Source organism: Lupinus angustifolius, chromosome LG04 (genome assembly GCF_001865875.1).
Source record: "Lupinus angustifolius cultivar Tanjil chromosome LG04, LupAngTanjil_v1.0, whole genome shotgun sequence".
In the NCBI taxonomy this organism is placed as follows: Eukaryota; Viridiplantae; Streptophyta; class Magnoliopsida; order Fabales; family Fabaceae; genus Lupinus; species Lupinus angustifolius.
In genome coordinates this window covers 1,401,255-1,421,180 of record NC_032012.1, presented here as the reverse complement: position 1 = coordinate 1,421,180, position 19,926 = coordinate 1,401,255, and the positions used below count along the sequence as shown (strand labels likewise).

Here is a 19,926-nt window from a genome sequence, read left to right as displayed (position 1 = left end):
ATAACTGGTAAAATTTTAACAATACTGGATTTAATATATTAGGTAATGAACAATGAGCAGAAGGTGTACTTTTACTTCATTGACTTTTAATTTCACATTCAAGTCACCTTTAAATTCTCACTGTAGTTTCGTTCTCTTTAGGGCTTTTTAATATTTTTAATTAATTCTAAACAATTGAAAATATCATACTTTTGTTTCAAATTTAATTAAACATGTAATTTGCACGAAATCGTGTCTCAATTTTCAGTTAAAATTTTAAAACATTGAAAACTATATTTAACCCATTTTTAAAATGCAACTATCCTTAAAATTGAAATATTGGTCAAGAGCATAGTTGTAAAAACCGGCTCGGATCGGCCGGTTGAACCGGGAACCGGCCTCCAAACCGGTCCGAGCCACATATCAGATCGTTTATGGCACATGAACCGGGAAGAACCGGTTTGACTCGGTCGGGTTATATAAAAACCGGTGACTCGGTCGGTTCTTGGTTGAACCGGCGAGTCACCTTTATTTAAAAAAAACCGCTAATCTCAAAACGACGTTGTTTTGTGAGGTATATTTTTAAGAGAAAAAAAGCCCAAAACGACGTCGTTTTGGGCTATAACTAATACCCTAATTTTAGAATTATTGAATAGTAGCATACAATAGTATATTAGGTATTCTTATGACAAATATTCTTTACAATATTATATTAGGTATTAATATTATTTGAAATTTATTGATGAAAACCGAGTCAACCGGTTCAACCAATGACTCACCGGTCCGACCAGTGACTCATTAACCCGATAGTCTGACCGAGTCGATGACCGGTCCGAGTTTAATAACACTGGTCAAGAGTGAATTAGAAACCGAAGAATACAACAGACCCTCTCTACCCATTGTAGATAAAGATGACAAATGAATGAATTTCATGGATTTGGATTTGTTACATAATGGATGAATGGGAAGACATCTATTGATACATTAAAACCTATTTTAGATTACTTAATTTATCCATATCCAAACTTAATATGCATTTAAATCCATTCATGAATCCATATGAATTAATGGATATTCAATCAATTTGATTTTTTTAATTATATCTAGTAATACTTTAGGAAAACTTGTTTTTACTAAGAGCCACTATTTCAATAAAGTATTTCTTTTAAGATCACCGTTAAAAAAACATTATTTAAACAAACAACTTAAAAAAAATTAAATAGAAAATCACTTTTAAAAAAAATCATATTTAAAGAAAATCAAATTTAAAAAGTACTTTTTAATTTTTTTTTAAGAAACACTTTTAAAAAACGAGATTTTATGAATTTAAAAAATAATAATTTTTTTATAATATTTTATAAGAATGTGGCATTTAAGGATGTATGCATAAAATTATAATGAATATTTTGATATCTTACATATTTAAGAACAAATTTTACTATTAACCACACCTCATCTATATGTCCTATCTTTGATCTCACTATCATATTAGCAAATAAGAAGAGATCAACTCCTCAAGTGACTAATAACTCACGAGAATAATTTGGATGGTCCATCCCAATACCAAATATGATACTAGGCTAATTAGAGGCAAAACAAATGTCCCTCTTATTTGAATCATTATCTATAATACTTCAGTTCAGAGCATATGTATGTGCTATAACTCAAGTATTTAGTGCTAATATGATGGAAAGCATACAAACCTTTATTAAGTAAAATAAATATCAGTCTCGAAAGCTGCAAAAAAGGATGATGAATAAGTATGTACAAACAATTAATTGAAGCGAAAAGTAATAACACATAAATATACTTTTTTAAACATAGTATGTAAGTCTATGAAATTAACAACTATAGACCTAACTCTCTTAGGAAAAAAATCCTCAATGAAGTCGTCAATTTTTGTACCCCAATTTTCGATCGAACACTAGTTACATAACTTATTTGGAGTCTTTGGTACATTTTTTGTGGTTTGGTACTTATAAAACTCTATTCAAGCTCACTTTTAAAATTCACTTATCCTTAAATTTAAAATCTAGATTCAATAGTCAATTACGAACTGAGAAAGATATTAATATCACGTTCTTCACTTCTAGATAATACACTTACTAATAGCTGGAATGAAGTTATTTCTTAAAATTGTTTATTTATTTATTTATTTTTAGAAGAAAAGGCTTATTTTCATTTTTGCATCTTACAATATATTAATCTTAATCATACGTGTCCCAATGGATAATAGGGTATGGTAGAAAAATATTTGTTTGTTGGGATTATTAGTTTTTAGGTTCAGAAGCGGTGTAATACAACTGTCCAAATGATGAGTTGAAGAAAGTCTTTTAAATAATCTCGAATCATATTTCCGTTGAATCATCTTTTAGAGAGAAGTGTTATGTCGTTTCTACTCCTAAAAAGTAATAATCCCAACAAATAAATACTTTTATACATATAACTATGTAGTCTTGATACTTTATTGCTCATGGTGATATATAGTCTTGATACTTTATTAAACAATTTGAAGGTATAATTGTATCTATACTATTAATAAAGGTATTGTCTTGACTGATTCGAATGGGTGCTAATATCCTTCATAGTTTGTAATCGACTCTCAAATCCATTTTTCAATTTTAAGGATAAAGGCATTTGAAAAACGGAGGCAAGTTATCTTCTCTGACCACCACAATCATGACATGTGTCATATTTAACCATTTTCTATAAAAATATTTTTAAAACTAAACAAAATAATACACATATCATACTTTTACTAACTAGAGGAGATAAGTTATCTCCTAGTATGAGAATACTTTATTCTCTTTTGAAAATGGGCTTAAATAGAATTTTCTACGTTTTAACCCATAAAAAAAATATTGGCAACTCTAAATAAATCGCGTAACCAATATCGACTCAAAACTAAGGCGCAACACACCAGAACTAGAATGGAAAAATTTTGCAATTTTAAGGGTCATCATAATGATTCTTTTTCTAATGCAGGAGAACTAGAATGATCATTTCATGTTACACAAACTAGATGAGCAAAAACCAGAAATAGATGGATCATTTTTTTCTCAATCTCACATAAGTATGATGTTATCGAGTTAAGGTCGACATAGAAGAGGGAAAAACTATTCCTTTCCATCAAGTTAAGGTCCACCATGAGGTTTGCCCTTGAAAATGTAAGCTATTTTTTACTCTATCTTAGTGTAATCTGCACACGCCATATTCATCTTACCCAACCTGTAGAAATTCATGTTCATGATGAAGACCAACCATTCCACTTTTGCAACTTCAATCCACTTTCAGTTCATTTTTTTTCATTCAAACTAGAGTAGGGCTAGAAAAATAACAAAATGTTCTCCTAGAAAAGCTAGGTAACCCAATTTTGACCTATGATAATGTCAATGTTGTCAACGATTTTAAAATCACCGTCTTTAGGTATACTAGTCCCGAATGATGTTCATTTTCATATCTCAAGCCAATCAAAATGAGATTTTTTTGTTTTAAATGTTTTCTTTTATTCATATAATAAAATATAATAGGTTTGAGATAAGGAGTGAGACACAATACAATTGGATGCATGTGATCCTTGTCAGTTGTTAGACCACTGTTTAAAATCGTTCTCATTATATTCCACCACAGATATTTTGACCCAACCTTATAGTTTATGTAAAATCTTTCTCCTATCTTTTTTTTTTTTTTTTAAAAAGGCTCACATAACAAAATCAGTATACATAGTTGATATTGAAGAATGAAGAGTCCACTTTCTCTTTCACCCCCTCTCTCAAAACCCTAGGATCTAGCAACACCATGATTGCATATCTTGCTGTTGTCTACCTCGCAACACCAAGGTCGTGGCAATCCTTGTCTACCTTGTCATCAAGGTAACTTTCCTCAATTGATTATGTATATATTCAATTCTTTGATTCTAGAGTTTCAAATTTGGGATACGTTTTCGTAATTAGTGATTGTCATCAAACAAATGACTCTCTCAACTTCGTTCATCTCTCTCTTTTTTAGTTTTAATTAAGGAGATTTTGATTAGGGTTTGTGAATATGTTGTATTATGATGCATTGGTAATGATGATTCTAATTATGAATACAATAGTTATATATTTACTTGATATATTCCTAGACAACTTTAGTCTCTAACTCTATATGGAAAGGATTTTGTGTTAAAGATTCTAAAGTTGTTTTATGCGTTCATGGAACATTTTCCTTTGGACTTGCCTTTAGCCTTCAATTTTCTGAACTCGAATTGGGAACAAAAAGTTATGCTTTTTTGAATGAGTAATTTTATTGTATGTATTTTATATTATGCCAGCTCTTTTGTATTTTATGAACTTAAAATTTTGTAAATGTTACTTATTAAACATCTCATGTTCCTCCCTTATTACCACTTTCATTTCCGAAACTACCATATTTCTTCCACTATCAAATAATAAATGTATGAAGCTCAGTTAAACAGAGTTCTCTTTGTACTATTAAGTAAAGGTACATAGTATCTACTGATGCATGTTTGCTTAAAATTTTCTATATATGTTGTCTTTATGCTGTTTGGAATTACTAGCTTGTCAAAGTATGGATTAATGACTGAGAATGAAAATACAATGATGCTCATTACTGGTATATTTTTTGAAGCGTAGTTATGATTGCATGCTCTGTGACTATGTTTATCTTGTGTAATTAGAAGAAAATGATTCTTTTCCTATCTTCATATTTTCTTCCCACATTCTTTCTTATTCCAATATTTGATAAATAAAAAGCTATTATTCTAACCTTTATGTCTCTTTGTTCATTTTTATTTCCCTGCCAATTATAGGCAACAGTTCATTATAATGCATATATTGAAATGGTTAACACTTTGTGGTGATTCATGGAGGAAGCAATGGTCCATGGTGCTGGTATAAGGTTGATACTATGTTGAAATCTACTAATCACAATGTTACAACTTTTGACTTGGCTGCTTCTAGTATCACTCCAAAGCAAGTGTAAGAGATTGGTTCAATGGAGAAAAAGGTGATTATTGTGGGTTATAGTCTTGGTGGGGTGTCAATTTCTGTACCTATGGATAGGATTCCAGAGAAAATCAGTTGCTATTTTTGTTACTGTATACGTGCTTGGTGAAAACCTCACTCATCTTGCTCTTTTTCAAGAGGTACTTTTATTTTCACTTCCGTTATCATTATTATATCAAAGTTTAACCAAATTTTGTTTTAGTCCTTATAATTAGTTGTGTTCCTTATATACAGGAGAATTTTTGGCACATATAAATCTTGTATTGATATTGTGTCAGGTAATGAAGGTCTAATTTACTTTGGATTATATAGCACTTTAGGAGTCTTTAGGGGATACATACTTTGGATTTAGAGAGGTAGAGGAAAATGACGAAGAATCAGACCTGCATGAAGAGTTCAAAGTATTTGATGAAAATGGTGATGGTTATATATGTTCAAAGGAATTGCAAGTGATGTTAGGAAAACTTAGACTCAATGAAGGGAATAAGATTGATAGAGTTAACAAGATGATTGTATCTTAGCTACCTTTTCTTGTTATAATTAAGATCAGTGTGATCTTTGCTTTTAGTTTGTTTGTTTCTCCATTTAGTTTATTTTACTTTATTTATTAATGGAAACAACGGAAATGGTTTTATAAGTGTTCTCCATAAACTATTATAGGCAATGGTTTTTAGTGTTGTCTATAATGGTCACGATAAAAAATTGTGGTATTTGTAAAGTAAATAAATTGATGCCTATGTCAATTATAAAGGCAACAGTTTTTTCCACTGTTGCCGTATGTCAAAAAATCGTTGCCTAAACAAAAGGCAATGCCTTAGACTACCATAGTTAGAAAAACCATTGTTTACGATAAATGTTGGGAATGTTTGAAATATGTTATTATATGAAGTCTAACATTGTCTTCTATTAGATATAGAGTATGAATCAATGTTATATATTGCACTCAAGTCCCTTGTTGTAACGTGCACTAGACACTATGCTAGAATTGACATTTAACAACGCACATTTAACGACGTTTATGTGTTGAATGGTGTTAAATATAAGGCGAAAAAGAATTAATAGTGGCTATTGAAAAAAACATTGTTAAAGGTGTTATCTTTAACAATGCTTATTGAAGAAAATGTTGTTAAAGATCATACTTCATATATTTAACAACACTTCTTCAATAAGCATTGTTAAATATGTGTTATCTTTAACAACACTTATTGAAGAAAGCGCTCTTAAAGACAATATTTCATATATTTAACAATAATTCTTCAATAAGCGCCGTTAAAGATAACACATTTAACAACGCTTGCTTAAACAAACATTGTTAAAGATAACACATTTAACATCACTTATTGAAGAAAGCGCTGTTAAAGATAACACCTTTAATGAGCGGGAATTTTTTCAAATTAAAAAAAAACCTCACATACAATAATACATATATCAATCAGTTTATTATTTCTTTTACTTTTCTTCTTTTCCATGACATTTTTTTCTCTTTTGTTTTTAGTTTCTCTCTTCAAACAAGTTATCGGTTTTTGGTTTTTCTCTTCACGCATAAGGTAAATCGTTATCTTATTTTAGCTCATTTATTTCTTTTTGATTCAGTCTTGATGTTTGTATTTACACCATAAATAACAAGTCTTTATTTGTTGTGAAGTTATACAACTATGATATTATAGGGTTTTGGCGATGGTTCACTGGTTTAGAACATAAGGTTTGAGTGTAATGGTAAATATTCTTTATCAATTGCTGCTAATTTTGTATTTTTTTCATAACTTTTGCAATTTGTTTAGAGATGACATTTTTTATTTGTATTTGCAGCTAGCATTAATCATTGAGGAACACATGAACACTCTATAAGGACTTGCACATTGGAGGAGAAAGAATGAACAATTTGTGTAAGATCTCATTACTAATATGTTATTTTATAGTATTGAAATATGTTAAAGTTGAATGTAATTGAAGTCGTTCGCGATTTAACAAATCTATTGTAAATGTGGTAGAGTTGGACATGTTTGTTATGTGTTTGATATAATGTCTGAGAGAGATATTGTTTTATTTAAAAAGTAGACATTTAACAACACTTGCTTCAGTGAGCGCTGTTAAATGTCTACTTTCTACAGTGCTTCAATAAACAATGTTGAATATAACTTTATGTACTACTGCATTCACAAGAAAGCGCCTCAAAAGCATTGTTAAATGACAATTTTAAGCGCTGTTGTTTTGCTATTATGGTGTAGTGAGATAAAAGCACCAAATAGAAACACACCATGGGCACTTGGGCCCATGGGTGTGCTAGGACTTGTAATCCTTATTCTCTAATAATATATTGGTAGTCGCTCAAGGCTCACAAAGATGTAGGCAAAATTGGCCGAACTCCGTTACCAAAATCTTTTGTTTCTTCTCTTCTATTTATTCTATACACTTTATTTGACTGCTTGTGGCTAATGCTGCGCAACGATCGCTTCTAATGTATCAACAATTTGTATCAGAGCCAATTGGTAGATGACTATTAACCTAGGCACCAGATAATGGTTAAAGAGGGTGAAGGCGTGATGGCTAGACAATGTGTGTCAAAGGTACTGCATATGGATAAAGTAGATGAGTTGAAGGAGAAGAAAACATGACGAAACTATAGTGAGGGCGATATATGTTGATCCAGAAATCCAGAAGTTGATGTATAGGATTAGGATTAAGGTGAAGATAATGGCTCATGTAGTGAGTTAGGCCGTGAGATAGGTGATGACGATATCTCTCTAGATGTTGAGAGAATGATCTCATTTAAGATGAGAAGCAGAATATCCTGATGGTGTGTCTGGGATGTTATAGTGAAGGATATTATTTGTTAGTGGATCCACAAAAGCAGAGAGGTGTTGACTGACTTTGATGTAGAGTGTAACATGGACACTGACTTTGATGCAAGTTGTAACACGAGCATTGGTAGAGATGCATGGTGTGACATGTGCATTGGCTTGGATGCAAGGATGTGACACATACATTATTTAGCATTGAGGCAATGTATGTGTTGTGGGTATACTCCTTATGGTGGAGTATGATAGTTCTTTTGACTAAGTATTGAAGAAAGCGGTTGTTGGTGAACTTTTGTGTAGAGGCTGCAATGTATCAAAATACTTCCTAGCAATAGGTGGCTTGGCAGCGTGTTCCATTTGATGGCGGTACGAGAAGCTGCACTACAAGTTTAGAGAGCTAGGCTCTTGGTAAAATCATCAATGATATTCAAAAGGTTTATATTGTAGGGGAGCAGACTCTTATGTGGAGGAGTTGTTAAAAAGAGAATTAGGAATTGAGCAAAGTGAAGTCATATATTTGCTAAGGTGAAGATTATTGTGTAGATTTCCTAAGGAGTGAGATATTTGTCTCCTTCAATCAAGGTTGAGATTGTTGAGATGTTTGAAATATGTTATTATATGAAGTCCCACATTGCCTTCTATTAGAATATGGTCCTCACGTGGATCCAACATTCCATAGACGAGTCCATCGTGAAGTCCATCCTATGGATCAACTCAGCAGCAGAAGCTTAGGAATTTGAAGGACAGATTCTCTCAATGAGACATTTTCAGCATTGCATAGCTCCAAGAAGAATTCCATCACTTCAACCAAGGTAACCTTGGAGGGGTAGACTTTTTTGAAACATTCTCACTAGTTGTGAAAAGTACCACAATTCGTCTTGTTCTTGCCTTATCATCTTGCAATTCTTTGTTCTTAGAATAACTAGATGTTAATAATGCTTTTCTTTATGGTGAGTTACATGAAGAGGTTTACATGACCCCACCACTAGGCCTTATAACACATCACTCAAGTCTTTTATGCAAGTTAAACAAGTCCTTATATGGCCTCAAACAAACTAGTCGTGAGTGGCATACCATCCTATTTTCTAAACTTGTTTCACTAGGCTACACCCATTCTAATGTTGACTAGGTCTTATTTACTAAGCAAACTTTAACCTCTTTTACCACCATTCTGGTCTATGTTGATGACATGGCTTTGACTTGAAATAACATGACTGAAATCAACCATGTAAAAACTATTTTGGATAAATCTTTTAAAATAAAAAACTTGGGAAGCCTTAGCAGCAAAACCTGATGCCACTCCTTTTGATCCAATTGTCAAATTACAACTCAACAAAGCTACTCCTCTTCAAGATGCTTCCTCATATAGAAGATTGGTTGGAAGACTTATATACCTGATAATTTCAAGACCATATATCTTCTATACAGTCCAACAATTAAGTCTTTCATGGTTAATCCTCTTGACTCTCACTAGAAAGATGCACTAAGGGTCTTGCATTATCTCAAAAGTTCTCCTACACAAGGACTTTTCTTCTCAGCCACTTTTCCTATGCATTTTTCTGCATTCTCTGATTCTGATTGGGCTTGTTGTCTAGACTCAATAAAATCTATTACATGATTCTGCATTTTCATAGGCCCTACTCTGATTTCTTATAAGACAAAGAAGCAAAATATAGTAAGCATATCTTCATCAGAAGCTGAATATAGAGCCATGGGCAGCTTAGTTTGTGAATTTCAATGGTTAAAATACTTGTTAGGTGATCTTCACATTCCTACCGCTGCTCCAATTCCTCTATATTGTGACAATAAATTAGCCATATACTTAGCTCATAATTCGAGTTTTCATGAACGCACAAAGCATATCGAGATTGATTGTCATGTAGTCAGAGAAAATATTCAACAAAAGTTGGTTCTTCTGCTTCTTGTTCCACCATCTTTACAACTAGTATATCCTTTTACAAAGCCTTTACCAGCCATTGTTTTTCAGAATTTCATTTCCAAGTTGGGTATTTATGATATCCATCGCCCAACTTGAGGGGATGTTAAATTAATTGATTTCCTCAACCTCGGTTTTTCATAACCTTCTTTTTATCTACGCTTAACCGTGTTCTAGTTTCTTTTCCAATATAATGTTTATATCTAATATTTAAGTTTTTTTGTTTGAAAAGGAACTTGAAATATTATTAAGTAGGAAACTGAATTATATGAAAGATAAAATGGAATAAAGTATCTCCACATATCAGAAAATAAGTTATATTCTTCAATCATTAAAATTATAATATATCATATTTAATCATTTTCTATAAAAGTATATCTAAAACACAATAATCCAAGTAAATCATATCTATGTCACCAAACATAACCCATTTAATTAGGCGATGTGAGGCCATATTACCTATTCAATTGAAGATAGAAAATTTGTAAATAATAATGGAAAAATATATACAATGCAACCACTATAAACTTTATCACTATGAATTATTTTTTATTCTTAATTATTCTATAAATCTTAATTATTTGTTGAAATTGGTTCCAACATAAAAATGATATTAAATTACTAATAGGCTAACAAGAAAATCATTCACATAACACTTACAATAGTAGCAATTGGACTACTACTATAACAATACATGTTAGCTAGGGTTGATGGTCCAAATAAATCCTCCTAAAAAATTGATTGAGAACAAAATGATGAGTGGATTTAGATTTAAAAAATGATATTGGTATATAAAAAAATAAAATTAAATAAAAATGATACGACAGCCCAAAATTAAAAAGTTGATGTGTAAATTTTTTTATTGTTATTAATGTATCATTTTATCTCTATAAATGAACTAATTTTACAAACAATTAAATTTTAAGGGTGATTAAGAAGAAAAAATAATTCATCTAATTACTTATAGAAGACATAAAATTTGAGAAAGTTTAACATATTTTTCTTAATAATAAATTTATTAACTTTATATCTAATATCATTAACTAAAACTCAAAATTCAGAAATATACAGTATATTAGAATTGAGTTATAAATAAAGGGCAAATATGTTAGCCACCGTGGCCAAAATCCAAGTGAGGAAAAATGTAATATTAAAGATCCACATAGACAAACCCCAAATGAATGAGAGGCAAAAAAAAATGGTATGCAAACCTATGTAGTTATCTAGATATTATAATATCTATGTATTGTTAATGTAAAAAATTATATATAAATATTGCATTATTTATCATTCGTTTGAATTATTTTTGAAATATCAATCATTTTAAATATGAATAATAAATGGTGCTTTTATAATGTATAAAAACTATACACCGTCAGGGCGTACATATTTTCCTCTTATTTAAAATGGATGCAACTAAAATGTAACTTATTAGTAGTTTGTGGATGAAATTCAATTAATACACTTTTTTGCTAAAGTAAGTAGTTGTTAAATTTTCAACTACTTTGCTATTAAAGTGAAGTCACTATTTTTTTTTGTTATAAGGTAAAGCCACTACTTTCTTTGGTTACAAGGTAAAATCACTACTTAAGGATAACTTTCTGTTGAAAAGTAAACTTGATTTTATACTTCAAAGTTAAGTATTCTTGAATATAACATTACCGTCTAACAAAGCAAAACAGCCAACCCAAGAATGTCAGAAAAAAATAGCAAAGATGAGTTAAACTAGCAATTTCATACCGCTGGTGCTTGTGAAATTGTGATTAGAATTTTTTAACTATATACAACATCTACTTTCAATTGTTATGGATCCATAAATTCCGAGGAACAACACTTGATGTTGTTGGAAGAGGTAGTCACAAATCCTAAAACGATTAATTCATTGTCAGGTGAAGAAATATTTTTAGTAGTACCAACAAAAACAAAATCTATAAATTTACTTATTATTACGCACTAAACTTAATTACTCCATCAATAATTTATTTCAGGTAAAGGGAAACTTCCACGATCGAAACAAGACCTTAGAGAAATATGGTCATAGAGTATCTAATAAAATCCTATGTCATACATTTGAATTGCTGAAGGCTTTTGTAGAAAAAATAAAGTACTACAAAAAATATCAAGTTTAATGTATGAGATATTTAGTAAATGCAGGGGTGGAGAGTTCACAAAGATCTGTTATTCTAAGTTGTGTTTCAAATTATATTATAGACTAATGAAATTGAATAAAAAAAAGAAAAATAATAAATATTTTTATAATTTACATAGTATACTTTTATTGTCTCAAAATATAGTTTGAAATAACATACCCAATGAACTATATATCAAGGTTGGTTTGTTACACAAATCACAAATGACTCTTTATTCACCCTTCTACCTCATCAACTAACCTCTTCAACTACACCCATGTACAAGTTGTGGCCCTTAACATAATTAAATTTGGCTAGTCAAATATTATCCACTCTAGTATTATTACTTCTGGAAGGTGGTTCTGAAAATTAAATTCCATAACAATGATGATGACGTGAAAGAAAAGCACTTGTGTAAGTTACCACATGAGTTTTGACTGATTAACGACTTGTAACTCCTGAAAAAAATGGACACAGCTAAGTTCTATTTTGAAAAGCTAGTCATATCTAGACAACAAAATTTTCATATTTTAGTGGGCAACTTTAGATATGTTAACTTCAAGCAGTTAGAGCTGAAAACCAGTTGAAAGCTAGGTTTTAAATTGGTGTCTCCACCGATTACAAAGGGATCACATTTGTTATCTCACTTTTTGTATCACTTTATGTACTCTAATTGGTTGAGAAAAAATATTTCAGTTAAAATTGCAATTATTAAATATTTATTTGACCAATCATATTTTCAGACACTTGAAGTGACACAAAGAAGTGAGACAGCAAATATGTACCCAATTACAAATATCAAAAATATCAAAGTTTTTGGAGTAGGTGACACCACACTATGATTGCAAACCCCACGGGTTCACTCTATATGGCTAGTTATGATTGGGTCTAAATAAGATTGGTATAGGACATGTTTTCGAGTTCAAAAATTATTTCCATCAATATTTAGGGTCGGGTAGAGAATAAGTATAATTTGATTCGTCTTATTGTCACTTATTCATCACCTATCGGTCGAAAATTTTATTGATTTTCTAATTTTTTATATTATATAAATATATAATTTATATGTCAAATTACGTATTCATAGTAATAAGTAAGTAACATCGGAAAGACTTTATTTAAAATGAGTATGTATTATATTATATTTAATCGAGTTTAGGGTCGGGTTCAAAGACTAACTCAATCAATATTTAAGACTAAATTAGCTTCAGGTTTAGGTCTAGATTCAAAACAATGACCCAAGTCTTATCCAACACGCTCATCCTTAAATGCAATTGTAGATGTATTTGTCCAAAATAATTGATAAACTCAAGGTTTTGGGAATATTAGAAATAGCAGTAGCAATAGCTGCTAAAAACTGACTCGGAACGATCCAAAATTTGGTAATAAACATTAATAGTGATTAATCAATTGTAAAGACAGCTTAACGATTAATCAAACATCAATTAAATAAACTATGTATTGTGGATTGGTTAATCTTTTCTTAACTGGAAACTTATTTACCTGAAATTCTTATATTACAAGTCTCTCAAAAAAAAATCTAAGCAAAGAACAGTATTAATAAAGCACAAGGAAAATCAGAAGATGGGATAAGAATTGCACATTAACAGCAGAAATTTTCAAGTTGATTCAGTCTAGGTCTAGTTTATGACCTAAACTGTTGGAAAAAGTATCTTCTATCAACCACTTACAATATAATATGTTGTTCAATCTTTCTAATTCATATACTTTATAATAATGTTTTGTATGGTTATCTAAGTTGTCCAAATTAAGCAAGGAAGACTTAACAACCAAGGTATGCACAATTCCTCTTCATTCAGGACTAACAGACCAAACATTTTTTGGTAACCAGCTACTTCAACTTGCTACACTTTGATCCACCATAACAAAAACGTCTGCATTTACTGCTTCCTTTGTTTCGATCACAACTCGATTTTCCGAAACATTCCTCAAAGCATGATTTGGGAAGGTGCAGCATGTGGAGCCTAATGAGTACTGAACATTTTTAATAAGGTTAGGAAAAAGCAGAATGTTGTTAAAATCAAAAGACCATGATGTTCCATTCCCTTGCATAGACATTTTAGCAGTTGTTGTCTTTAATTTCATCCCTCTAGCAATGTTCCTGTCAACAAAAACTTGATCAACTTGATGGAAAGGACTATTTGATTGGTCCAAATGAACAATTTCAACGCCACTATTTTTGCCCGAGAACATGTTATCAACAATGCTGACACCATTTACAACACCATTCATAGATTTTAGGACAATATTTGCATCACCAAGGAAGAAACTGCTAGAGATATGAAGTTGAACAGGGTCTTCAGCAACAATACTAGTATAATCCATGTAAGAATTCACTATCCTAGTTTGAGTTAAACCGGGTAGTTTCAAATATATACCAGTACCTCCAAAGCCAGTGGCCTTATTGTAACAATGCACACCAGAAAATGTGTTGGCCTGACCGGTCACCATTATTCCGACAGCAGCCGAGAAAATTACAACATCCGTGACAGCGTTATCGTTGCCCTGAAGGTTTATTGCTGTGCCAGAGAAGTTCCTTTCGTTTTTATCCCCGCCGGCCGTGATGTGCTGGCCAAGGAATGAGTTTCTGATGTAGGTTTCATGACCACTTTGGACTAAAATTCCATTGGTGGTGAAATGTGTAATGTAACAATTGTCTATGTTGATTCTGAGTGAGTTTATGACTGAAATTCCTCCTCCCCTAAAGTTTGAGTCCAACAAAAGGTCCTTGAGAGTTATGTACTCAAAATTGTAGGATGGTGAAGGGGTCTTATTAGAAGATTTTGACAAATCAATGATATAGCTATCTGCTGGAAAATTGTTTGAGGCTCTTATGGTTCCTCCATGTATCTGTTTTTTCATCAAATTACAAACCAAAAATCAAACTATACTGTAATATTTGAATTCTTTTAGATGCTAAAATTGATTAAGAAAAGAAAGGTAAATACAGTTTGTCTTGACTCTATCTTTGTGGCCCAAATATAGTTTACTTTAGCAAAGAAAAATAAACTAAACATAGTGACAAAAGATGAAACAATTGAAGGAATATATTTTTCTATAATCTAGATAGTATATTTTCTTCTTGTAGTTAGACCAACCATTTCAACATTATGACTAAATTATACTAAACTACGACCACCTCTACCTAGCTCCAAAAGTACATTTTCCCTGTCATAAAGTCTAACAAAATGTGCCAATTGTCAAATTATCAGGAATATGCAAACCATGTCAGATATTTTTCATATTGTATACTAATAAATTAATAATTTTCACAGATTATATTTGTCATAGAAATATTATATTGGTCAGGATGACATAATCAACTAGAAAAGTTTGTGCAGGCATAAATACCATTAGGTTCCCTACCCCAACCACTGGTAACTTTAGTGGTTGGCTAATCATGTAATTTCCACCCTCAAGATTGATTTGTGCACCTCCAAGATCATTGATACCCTCCAACAAATATCTTTCACTAGGACCCTTTGTTGCATCTGCTATGGCTGCAAGAAGTGCTTCTGTGCTGTCTGAATTACCACTTGGATCTGCTCCATAAGCTGTTACATGGTACACATGCGGATTGTTCACACCCTGCATGGCAAAAAAATATCAAACGTTTGATATTTTCCAAGAAAAAAATATCACTAAAGTAATGGAAGAATGATCTGTTGTCCTGAACCATGTCTCAGACCAATGACATTCAAGCAAAAACAGAAAAAATAATGAATACTTAATTTTTTAATTGACATAGTATGTTTTCATTGGTGTACCAGGACATGATTTGTGATAGGAAAGTAATGTTCATGTTTTTTTCTAAGAATAGTAATGAACTAATGATCATATGCTTACTTGAGATGGAAGAGGAGAAGGGCTATAAGATGGTGTTGAAGCTATGGACTCATGTCTTGTTAGAGAGGTTTTAAATGCCTTCAATCTATGCATTGCTTCATGATAGTTGCCACTAGAAATGGTCCTAGAATGATGCAAGTTCTCACCATAAGTGCCAACAACTATGAAACAAGATAATAGTCCTAGAAGCAAGGACCATAATAGAGATCTTTTTGCCATAGTTGGTTCAATTTGTGAGAGGTTTGAGGTACTCACGTTAGGAGGAACTGGTTAGCATCATAGTTGTGTGGCCATTTAAATAAGAGAGGGGCTATGGAGACATGAAAAGAGGAAGGGTTAACTAAGATTTGATTATAAAATTTGTAGGGATATTTTCATAGTTGATCATTCATATGACACCCTCATCATTTTGACTATGATATTTATGTTTTGTGTTACATGCTATGTAACCCTTTTTGTTATAAGATTTTCATTTTCCATGACCTGACAGAAACGTAAGCTTTTACCAACTTCTTACTTTAGGGACATTTACATGTTTGACATTGTGAGAAAAGGTATTTTGATCTGTCAAGGAATTGCACACTTTGGAATTATAGGCTAGAGGGGGCCACCACACAAATATGTATGTATCGATTGTATGAATTTTATATATTATTATTATATTATTTATTATTCATATTTTATTATCATTGATATCATTAATTCTTTTAAAAAATAGAAATTAATGATAAATGATATATTAATAGTGTATAAATTTTTACACTGAAAGTGCATACTTATTATACTCAAATTTTATATTGGTGTCTCATGAATATTGATGAAGAAGTTTGTCCGTGGTTGATGATTTTAGGTAGTGAGGGGAAAATAAAATACAAACGTAAATGTTTACTTAGGTAATGAAAACAAAAATAGCATATATAAGTATTCATATTTAGGTAAATATATAAGTACAATTGTATAAATACTTAAATGGTAAGAGTAAAAACAACATATACAAGTACAAAAATTTAGGTGATTAAGGTAAATATATCATAAAACTATCAAAGTTATTCGTGCATTCCATATTAAGAATACATATTACATGTGTACTCATATGGTTAAGAACACACATGTTGTTCGTGCATTTGCATGATTAAAAACATATATGTTACATATACATTCGTATTGTTAAGAACACACATGTAACCCGTGCATTCACATGGTTAAAAAACAAAAATGTTACCAGTCTATTCGCATTACTAAGAAAACACATGTTGTCTATGCATTTGCATAGTTAAAACATTTATGTTACTCGTACATTCACATTATTAAGAACACACGTGTTACATGTGTATTTACATGTTCAAACACATAAAATGAAAGTAAATGACAATTTCTAATTTGAATTTTCTAATGAAAATAGGAAACTAAAAATCTGAAACATGATACTATATGATTTTTTTTAAAAATAAATATTTTAGAAGTTATAAAAAGTGAAATTATTTTTAAAATTTCGAATATGGTCTTTATTTAATGAAAATAGGTCAATTAAATCGTAATATTATATGAGTCTTTTTTATTAAAAAAATATTTAAAAGTGATAATAGGGAAAAATTAAAATCCAAAGAATCTAACATTTGATATTAAAATTTAATGGGAAAGTATCACAAAGTTTTGATGGGGTAAAAAGTACTCTAATTCTTAGAGTAATAGTAAACGTTAAATATTATAGATAGATTAATGGGGGAAAATAGTCTCAATGTGAAAAAAGATTTCAATCTCATCTAATATTCAATGGTTATTACTTTTTAACATTACAGAACATAGAGGGTAATTACTAATTAATATTAAATTATTAAAATATAAATGTATAAAAAATAAGGATATGGTGTGAGAAGGAACTTAGTAATAACATAGAATATTTTAAAAGTGAGGAGGAGGTGACAAGTGTCAGAAGTTTTTTATATTATGTAGTTAATAGAATAAAAAAATTAGGAGTGAAAATTAACCATAACTATTATATAATAATAATATAATAAAACAATTTTCAATTGGTGCCCTCATTATGTTAATGAAAGAAATTTGTTTGATTGTATTTTCATTCAAAGAATATATACAAAATTATCAGCATAATTTAAAGTTGCACATTAGATAAGATATTTCATATCATAATATAAAAGATATACAAAAATATGAAAGATATGGAAAATATTTATAAGAATATTAACATTTGGATCCTTATAATCTTCTACTATTTTATCATATAAGTTTTTCTAGCAACATGAAACAGATGTGTCATGTATAAATCATTCAACATTGAACAGCAAAGGTAGCAAATCATTGAAATCTGCTAGGTTGGATCATTGAAAACTGCTAGGTTGGATGTTAATTAGTTAATGCAATAATGCATAGAAGAAATTTGAATTTTATTATATCTAGCTACAAACATGAAACACGTGTCTTCGAAATATATAAAAATATTCAAAATTTTCACTATCTAATAGTTAGGACGATATTTAGAAAGTTATGTCACGAAAACGTTTTATTTATTGCTTTTATACAAATTCCCAGCTTTGAATATTCGTAAATAATATTAAGGTAAAAGGTCGATTTATTAAAACTGTAAACCTTTTAATTAAGTCCTTTGATTTTGTAGAGGACAAATATTAAATCCTTTAGTTATTAGCATAATAAAAATGACTACACTTGTAAAAGAAAACTATTGTGTTTCTTAATTCTTTGGTTTTTTTAAGTCTTTCACATAACCTGTTAAAGAAAAGAAAATGGTATGTTGGCATGGAAAAGAATCATCTATAGTATAAAAGTATCATAGTATTATACTTAAAGAATATATAGAAGTATCATACTTTTTTGCTTTTATATTGTTTATGATATACGTGTGTGTTCGATGTAGAAGATTATCCACTCTCTCTTCATGGGCTGTAATAAAGATTACTCTGGACTATCTACCAGAAAAAACCTATACGCTTATTAAAAATCTTGTGTTTCTAAGTTCTTATACTGAGTTTAACTTTAATGAATAGAATCTTTCACCCAAACCTTTTTCCTTTTAAAGAAAAAGACAAAAACAAAAAGTTGGTTTAAACGCATCAGAAGGCACCCATGGTGTTCAATTTTTTATATATATGGCACTCATCAGTTGATGATGTCATGGAACACGACAACACGTATTTATTCATTGAAAGAAGAGTTAACATGATGTGTGTCATATAGGTGAAATGGCTAAGAGAAAAAGCATGTAAAGATTGCTTTCCTTAAATTTAGAGGATCCTTGTAAACTATGCGATCATGCTTTGGGCACCTTAGAATTTTAAGGCAACAAGTTATTTAGGGTAAGACGTAAGATAGCAACATGTATTACAACGTTGTAAATGTTTCCCTTCGATCATACAAGTGTAAGGCATTAAGACGAGTGTTACTCCGTTCTACCCTCTGGCTTCTGTTTAATACACTCTTCCCACTCAATATGTTTTAGGATTTAATATTTATGCACCAGTTGTCCCGTAAATTATCAACAAGATATTAATTTAGTTATGTAATGTCTTATTAAATCCTAGAAAAACCAAAATATTAAGGGTTTGATTTATAGAAAATACATTTATTGGAGGAGCAGTCACACACTCTAGAGAGATTAATTCTTTAACAATAGACTAAAAAAATACTCTTGATAGTATCAAAAAATTGTACACAGATTTTTTATATTGTTAATCAATGTTTTGATTTATAAACCAATGAAATACTCTTAATAGTAACAAAAAATTATAGATAATTTTTTTACGTTATTAATTAGCACAACATTATTATTATTATTATTATTATTATTATTATTATTATTGTTGTTCTCTCTTCTGAAATATATATAAACAATAAATGATATTGACCTAATATAGAACTTTAGAGCAACAATACACATATATTAAATTCTTTATTATCTTTTGCTTTTCAAGTTTTTAAAAATATTTTAATGTTTTACACGCTCAATAAATATTTATATTTTATTTTTGAACTATCTGCAACCCATTTTTTTACCTTGTGATATATCGTTACTTCACTTTTACAAAATAAGTTTTCTACAAAATATTGTCTTATCTACAACCTTTTTTTCACCTTTTGTGTTTCCATAATAGTGCTTTACTCTCCTATAACTTACACTATTATCTCTCTTGCCTCTATTCCAGATAGTGAGATACGAAGAGGTGGTTGATGGAAAT

The 19,926-nt window shown here is 30.4% G+C and overlaps 1 protein-coding gene and 2 long non-coding RNA genes across 3 annotated transcripts; 1 reads left to right on the top strand and 2 right to left on the bottom strand.

Moving 5' to 3' along the window:
• LOC109345031 lies at positions 680–19,424 on the bottom strand. The gene is made up of 4 exons (XR_002107379.1): positions 19,405–19,424; positions 2,082–2,084; positions 1,104–1,112; positions 680–826 (listed from the first exon to the last, which is right to left on the bottom strand). It is a non-coding gene; the product is annotated as an uncharacterized LOC109345031 (long non-coding RNA).
• LOC109345030 lies at positions 4,182–5,618 on the top strand. The gene is made up of 2 exons (XR_002107378.1): positions 4,182–5,125; positions 5,264–5,618. It is a non-coding gene; the product is annotated as an uncharacterized LOC109345030 (long non-coding RNA).
• Positions 13,457–16,157, bottom strand: LOC109345029 (polygalacturonase QRT3-like). Its single transcript, XM_019583782.1, has 3 exons — positions 15,716–16,157; positions 15,221–15,457; positions 13,457–14,719 (listed from the first exon to the last, which is right to left on the bottom strand). The coding sequence occupies exons 1-3, from the start codon at positions 15,932–15,934 to the stop codon at positions 13,706–13,708; spliced, it is 1,470 nt and encodes a 489-aa protein (XP_019439327.1). The 5' UTR covers positions 15,935–16,157; the 3' UTR covers positions 13,457–13,705.